The sequence below is a fragment of the Sinocyclocheilus grahami genome, unplaced genomic scaffold (genome assembly GCF_001515645.1).
Source record: "Sinocyclocheilus grahami isolate Dianchi unplaced genomic scaffold, SAMN03320097.WGS_v1.1 scaffold2673.1, whole genome shotgun sequence".
In the NCBI taxonomy this organism is placed as follows: Eukaryota; Metazoa; Chordata; class Actinopteri; order Cypriniformes; family Cyprinidae; genus Sinocyclocheilus; species Sinocyclocheilus grahami.
Window position 1 is genome coordinate 14,844 of NW_015507851.1, and position 8,129 is coordinate 22,972.

An 8,129-nucleotide genomic window follows, 5' to 3' on the forward strand; every position below is an offset into this window, starting at 1 on the left:
CTTGGAGTTGTGATTGATGATCAGCTGACTTTCTCAGACCACATTGCTAAAACTGCCCGGTCCTGCAGATTTGCTTTATACAACATTAGGAAGATCAGACCCTTTCTTTCAGAACATGCAACACAACTCCTTGTTCAAGCTCTTGTTCTATCCAGGCTGGACTATTGCAATGCTCTCTTGGCAGGTCTTCCAGCCACTTCTATCAAACCTCTACAATTAATCTAGAACGTGGCAGAAAGATAAATTTTTAACGAGCCAAAAAGAATGCATGTCAGTTTGCACTGGCTACCAGTAGCTGCTCGCATTAAATTCAAGACATTAATGTTTGCCTACAAAACCAGCACTGGCTCTGCACCCATTTACCTAAATCCATTACTTCAGAGTTATGTGCCTCTAGAAGCTTGCGTTCTGCAAGTGAACATCGCTTTATTGTTCATCCCAAAGAGGCACAAAATCACTTTCACAGACTTTTACATTAACTGTTCCCTCCTTTTTGTATTCTATCTATTTGTTTTCTTTTTATTTATTATACAATTAACAAAAGCAAAAAAGACCTCTAACACTAGCTTGCTCTATTCTTTATCTATTCTATCTGTTTTATTTTAATTTATTATATGATTTAAAAAATAATAATTATACGTGTACTGCGTTAAGCTAACTGAGACTTGTTATAGCACTTGTGTTATCATTGCTCTTTTGTTGATTTTAATTGCTTCCATTGTCCTCATTTGTAAGTCACTTTGGATAAAAGCGTCTGCTAAATGTCTAAATGTAAATGGATAAAATATAAATACACAAAAAAAATAATGTCTCAAACTGGCTCAGATTTGTCTGCAATCAAAAGTCTTGAGATCCTATGCTCCGCATTCATTTTATAGCTGCATACTTTTACTGGATTATGACTAGTGACCCATTTGTGTCTGTTTTATTCCTCCTGAGGGATTTAGGAGAAACATCTGCGATCTAGCAGACAGTTTCACCAGTTCCTGTGCGATATGGCGGCGTGACACCCTTCCTCCACTCGTCTGAGTCTCTTTTGTGATGCATTAAACACACACACTGAATGGCCGTCGTTCACACGCCCGCAGGACGCTGGGGCTTCATGAATGATGTTTGTGAAACTCCAGGAGCATTCAGCTGAACAGGTTTGATTTGCAAATCATTTGTGTGCGACTCTCTGATCCAGAAACACGGGTGAAAGGGGGAAATGCAACACGCAAATCACATCAAGCTCATTCACAAACACACACCCAAATCCCCAGCAGTCCAGATCACCACTAAATACACAAAGATACATCAATAAAACAATCCTAGAAAATCTGCGATGCTGTTCATTTACTTGTGTATTTACATTATTGTTCAATCTCTCGTTCCCTATTTGTTTTTTTTCTTGCAGTTTTGGTTTGCTTAACTAAATGCTTTTTCATTGAGAACAGAAAATGGATACAAAGTAGCATCATTTGTGATGTACGGGTGTCTTACAGTCAATTATTTTTCCTAAAATGTAAGTATTTGTCTTTGTTCTGCACTTTCTGCTGTGGTGCTTCCCCTCTTTCATTATATTTAAGGAAGTGACATCATGAAAGTTTTTTTTTTTACCACATGCCAAACCAAAGTGAGTTTCTCTCACAGCTTTGTTTTAGCAGTATTTCATGACGTTTAATTGTTTAATGATATCATCGAGCTTAATAGTTCGATTCTTATGTTTAAAAAAAAAGTTTTGTTTTTTTAGCGAAAACTTGTAGTTAAGACCATTATGAAAATTTTGCTCTGATTTTCTACCCCAAAAACAGTAAAATTGTGAAATATTATTATAATCTAAAACAGCTGTTTTCTGTGTGAATAAAGGACAAATTCAGTTCATTTTTTCATAAAGCAGCATGATTTAAACCTCGTCAGTTACACCTTTGATGCCTTAAACATGTTGTGTAGTTAGGCAGCTCACAGTTAATGAGGGCAGTGGCTGCTGATAAGCGTAACTGAACACCCATCTGAAGCCTGTCAGTGTGTGTAGGAGAAAAACAAGCCCAGATAACACCAGCATGCCCACCGAACGCCAACCAGACGCTGCTCGTGGGAGACTTCAAGAAGAGATCGGAGATGTGAAACTTCATTACAACACCATAATGACATCAGACCAGAGACGAACATTTCATTCATAAAAGGTTTATTGTAATAAAAATCGACTGTACAGCTCTATATCTGCACAAATGCATTTAAAAAATGTACATTAAAAGCAACCCTGCTTCAAAATAGCTTACAAACTACATCTAAACCAGTAAATGAGCTGCTCAGCAGCCCGCGGGATGCTACAGACGAGAGTCTCTGCTGGCACTCCCGCCCGAAACCAACCAACACACACAAAGCATTCTGGGAAAATACCATCACTTCCACTAGAGACGCCAGCGGTGGAGCCTCCGGTCCGTGCGACTCATTTCATGACATTCACCAGAGGAAGTTACAGAGCGTATTGCCTGAATATTGCACAGTAAGACTTAAAGAGCCAGGCAGTGACGTGTATTAAGGGAGTGGTGGCGCTGTGGTTAAGGCAGAGGGCATTATGGGAGTTTGTTCACGTGGCGTCCCTCTTGTTAGCAGCTCCTGGAGAAATTATGAAGCACCACCACAGTTTTAGGCCTGAACGCAAATATGTTGCATTCTCAAAGTCACCACAGGTGGCGCTATAGCAAGCAAAACGCAAACATGTTTAATTATTATCATCATGATTGAGGTTTGCAAACGTACAGAAATCTGAAGTCAAGTGGCTAAAAGGTTTGCGCAAAGCCCGTTTCAGGCCCTTAATTGCTTTACATTTTCGTGAGGTATCATCGTAATTGCACTGAAACCGTGTGCGAGCACCAGTGAAAACACCCAAAACCTGTTTTGGGATTGTAAAAATAAACAAGAGCCACACGGAACAGTGCCAAAATATCATCCGGTCGCGCAACAACCAGTGCTTTAAAGTTAATCTGAGATAAAGGCCTGAAATGTGAAGTCACAGGAACGGTAAACTCTCGGCGGTTGGTCGGTCAGGCGCGGTACTAGTCTGCGTTCAGCTGGACACCATCATCAGGTAGTTTTTGGGTGGACTTGTGCGGCCGCTCATCATGAAGCGGTTTTTGCAGTTCGCCGTCTGGTCGTACGCCGAGGGGGCGGGGCTTGAGACGGGCGGCTCGGCCTCGTAGAGTACGCAAATGGAGCCGTCCTCGCCGATGCGGTACGACACTTCGTACGGGTCGACCCAGAGCGTCAGCTCCCGCGGCAAGAGCGAGAAAAGCTGCCCGCTGGTCAGTCCGATTCGACCGGCCGCTCGGCCAATCAGAGGGTCCATTTCGTGATTGATCCGAATGCAGCGGTAACCGGATCCCTTCTGCGGCCTGTCGGGGAACCAGTGGTGCTGGTAGTGTTCTGCAGAAAAATAAACACTTTCGTTAGCATCCAAATCTTTTAGCATAGTATATGATCACTGAATCAATATGGAAGTACGTTAAAGTTAAACATGAACTAGAAAAATTTTATTTCAGTACCTGATAGCGCCTGCGCGAGACAGTCTCTAAAAACGTGTAGCTGCGCGTCACTCAAGCGTCCGCGACTGCGCAATAGTCTGCAAACAAAACTCGCGGCGGCTGAAACCTCCGGGGCCGTCTCTGCTCCGGTGCCGTGCATCTCTGTATTCCGTTCTACAGAGTTAAGAATAAATCTGCTGGAAGTGAAAAACCACAAGAGCTGCTGTCCTTTGATGCTGGTGAATCAGTGCAGCAAGTTTAATGAGGATGAAGCAATCAACCTTCCCCGATCCAGTCGGTTCCGTTTCGCTGCGCTCCGATCTGTCGCAGAGAGCAGCGACTCCGCCGATAAATACTCACAAAGCCGTCGACGTCAGTCGCGCTGGTCTGAGCGACACGCCCACCGTCCAATGAAACCAGGGGGCGGGTCTTCCTCGCGCAACCGATTGGTTGTCAGGATGGAAAACACTGCGTGTTGTGGTGACGCTCGCCTTCCGTCCGCGTCCAAATATGGAGAGTGACGTCAAACGCCGCTCGGGTATGCGTGACGACATTCGGGGGAATAACAAAGATGCTTACCGTAAAGCCTCGGCGTTTAATTATAGAAGCGTGCGGCGTTCGGAGCTGGTTTTCCTCTCTTTTATCGTCTGTCAAGCGTAGGTGACACCCCAGCAGAAACTTACACACGACCTAAAAAGAATCAAGCCCTAATCCAACACAACGTAACAGACAAAAAGTTTCATAGTCCTGTAGTAATATGCATGAAATCATTAGTATGCATTTCGCTGTATGAATGACATTACACGATGCTTTCAGCGTATCAAGATATTTATAATTAAAAAACATGATGAATTGAGTTGAACCTGTATTTTGAGGTGCCGCAGCGACACCTGGTGGCCAAGCGCGTCACGACAAACACAGATGTTGAAACGCGCGTTAATTAATCGAACGTAAACATTCTTTCGTTTTACACGTGCCACATCTTTAACTGTGTAAATGTCTCGGTCTGACCCGCAGAGCATCTGCCACTGTGCCATCCCTGGATCTGTTACCATGGCGACCGCTCGCATCCTTCGCCTCTTCCAGCAGCTTTTATTTCTGATACAACACAAACCAGTCACAATAATCCTTTGCTGCACATTAATATTTCAGTGTTTTATGTTATATATATATATACACACACACACTACATATTATATACTTTATCTAAATGTACTACACTGTAGTTTCAGTTGGTGTGCACACAGATGGCAGGTTCTGCTGTTGTGTGTGTGTTTGTCATGTGGACTGACAGCAGGTTTGTCTATATTTGGCTGTAGCGTGTGTGTGTGTGTGTGTGTGTTGCAGGAGTTGACTTGGTTCATGTGAAGGGCTCTCACCATGGCAACACATGTGTCTTCCTGAGCGCCGGCTGAGACACGATTCATTGTTTATATGAATGTGTCCTAATGAAAGATGCACGTAACACACACTCGTGTCTCTGGTTTCGGGGTCTGGTGACCCGTGTGACCCGCGGTGCTCCTGCGTGCCGTGTGTCCTCTAAGACAGGAGTGAGACGTCGCCATCTGGAGGTGAGCTGGGGCATTATGGGTAATCCCACAGGAGTGGTGTGTGTCCTCCTGCAAACTCACACACACACACACACAGACACCGCCTGCAGTGCAACTGCTGTCTCCTCTGATCTGAGCTGACACGTCCCTCCAGCAGTGTGTGTGTGTGAGGGAGGGTGTGTGTGTGTGTGTGAGAGAGTGTTTGAGTGTGTGTGAGAGAGAGAGAGAGAGAGTGTGTGTGTGTGTGTGCATGTTTATGTGGTTTATGAGGACACAGCTCATTCCATCTCAACACTAACTGGTGGTTTGATCTACAGCATCTTGCACCACCTTCCTGAAGCTCTTTAAACACAATCTACACAACGATCAGCACAATATTTCAGCTGTTCTCCTAGATAAGACCGCCGGTGTGTCTCCTGCTTCCCAGATGTCTCTCCTGAGAAAAAGACCCCAATAATCTGATGTTCAACTTCAGAATTTCAGAAAGCATTCTTAAGTCTCAAACTGTGCTCAGATTCCGAATCCTCAATCTGAACTCAGACATTTCTCATCAAATTCTCCAGAGAGCAAGTGAGCTGAGATTTAAGTTTTTTATTTGTTGTCATCTTTTCTTTAAGGAGAAACATCTGAGACAAAGTGGATCCTGAGAACTCAGCGAGGTTTCTTGAGATTTAAAAGTACAACACATTATTCCTGTGTTTATATAGAACAACTAACCAACCCGACCTCGAATGCTGTATTTGCGTTACAGGTTTTCCTCCAGCGCGAGTGCTTGTGCTCTGACTTGATTCTTTCACATCCTTTTGTCTCCATCTCTCCCATAATCCTCCTCCGAGCCGCTCGCAGAGCCCTGACTTTAAGGACACTGAGTTTATTTATTCATGCATCTCTTCTGGTTTACTGGAACTTCTGATGGCTTGACACAGATTTGCACTTTCCTCGCTGCATGTGTTGCCCGCAGGAGAGACGCATGCATGTTCCTGACGGCTGTCAGCTCCACTCACGTCCCGAATCTCCCACCAGTGAGTTTAGCAGGGCAACTCGGCCTCAAAATCTTTAAAAACCCAACGAAAACACTCTGGCATGGTGCAGAGAGGTCTCTTTAGTATCTCAGTTGTTTCTCCTAGGCTTTCTCCTGACGTCTCCAGCTTCTACTGAGAAAAACACTCCTGTAATCTCATGTGTTGTGTCTTCTAAAGCTATAGAAGAGCTCTGAGCACAGTTTGAGAAAGTCTGAGATCTCAAAATTGACTCCCAAGAATATGAATCTGCTATTTACATTTTCATTTCTCTCAAGGTATTTCAGGAGAAACATCTGAGATTTAGTTCATACATAAATGCAACCAAAGTGAGATCTCCATTAAGTTATAAAAGAGCCACATCTGAGCCAGAAATACACCAGCATAGGTCATTTGTTTAGTTATTGTCTTTAAACAGATATTTGTTCTTGTTTCGTTGCTATTTCATTTCGTTTAAGTATCAGTCCTTTGAAAATATCAAGAATCCTAACATTGCTATATATTTGCTAGTGTTGTGGGTGGATGCTATGCAGTTTCTTTTCATGTTTATTTTGTGTGATTTCTTTGGTGTAGCAGGTGAAAATGGTGCACCTGATCACTTAGTACCAGCACAGCTCTTGATTTAGGGACGACGCACACACTCAACTTTAACACTTTAATACTAGGACTAGTGATGAGTGCGCAGATATTTGTTCTTGTTTAGTTGCTATTTCATAAGTCTCATTTAAGTATCAGTCCTTTGAAAATATCAAGAATCCTAACATTGCTATATATTTGCTAGTGTTGTGGGTGGATGCTATGCAGTTTCTTTTCATGTTTATTTTGTGTGATTTCTTTGGTGTAGCAGGTGAAAATGGTGCACCTGATCACTTAGTACCAGCACAGCTCTTGATTTAGGGACGACGCACACACTCAACTTTAATACTTTAATACTAGGACTAGTGATGAGTGCGTTAATTAATTCCCCTCATTAATTAAGTGCATATTTATGTCTTCACAGCTCCGACTGAACGGCGGAGACCCAGTCCACGAGCGTTTGATGAGGGCTCAACCACGCCAGCCAATCAGCTCTCGCTTTCTGCCAACAGACATGGCTGCCTGGCCAATCACAGCGGGGACGTGGCAGAGGTGGGCAGGGCCTGAGTGCTGGAGTGTCTGTGTTCTGGAGCAAATGCTCAGAGAGAGAGAGAAAGGAGAGACAACGCTCCGTCTGTGTGTCTGATTCTGCTGCGCGTCTCTCTCTCTCACTGCAGCTCTGTGTGTGTGTGTGTGTGTGTGTGTTCATGTATGCCGGCAACGGCTGCATCGCTCCTTCATCCCCTTCATCTTCATCAGTGAATTCACAGCATCAGCGCACGATCCTGCTCATCTGTTGCCGTGGTGATGGGCTGTCGACTGTCAGGGCCGTGGATGGGCGACGGGATGGGGGTGAGTCCAGTGTGTGTGTAATTGTGTGTAAATGCTCACGAGTGTGTGTGCTGATGGTGATCAGGAGTGACATTGATGCTGATACACCACATCTTATTTCACACACACACACACACACACACACACACACACATACACATGTGCCGTCTCTCTCCTGTGACTCATGCAGTGATGTGTGTTGGTATGAAGATGCAGCATTATTTTCATCATGAGTATAACGTGTGTGTGTGTGTGTGTGTGTGTGAGCCTGAGGTTCAGCTCAGTCCCGGACGGATCGGGTCTGCAGGCAGGGAAATAGCTTTACACAGCTGCGCTTCACTATAGTAGTGTGTGCGTAAGATAAACCGAATCAGGTGAAATAGAGCGTACGCCAAACGGCTGAACGCACGAGATCCGCGTAAACGAGGACTCAAATTAATCACAAGCTTTCCGGTCACTGCGTTTGTCTGTCGATTGTCCTGTCGTTCAGGTTCACGGTCAGGACCTGACCCACCTGCAGAAGCGAGAGGCCTTCCGTATCCTGGCCAGCTACGAGCAGCCAATCACGCTTCAGATTGAGGGCCGGGGGCGGAGCCTGCAGTACAACAGGACGACGGACTGCAGCACGCAGACGGAGCGACCGTGGG

General features: G+C 44.6%; 1 protein-coding gene across 1 annotated transcript; it reads right to left on the reverse strand.

Moving 5' to 3' along the window:
• Positions 1-2,150: 2,150 nt before the first annotated feature.
• Positions 2,151-3,845, reverse strand: btg2 (B-cell translocation gene 2). The gene is made up of 2 exons (XM_016261859.1): positions 3,528-3,845; positions 2,151-3,408 (listed from the first exon to the last, which is right to left on the reverse strand). The coding sequence occupies exons 1-2, from the start codon at positions 3,664-3,666 to the stop codon at positions 3,053-3,055; spliced, it is 495 nt and encodes a 164-aa protein (XP_016117345.1). The 5' UTR covers positions 3,667-3,845; the 3' UTR covers positions 2,151-3,052.
• Positions 3,846-8,129: the final 4,284 nt, after the last annotated feature.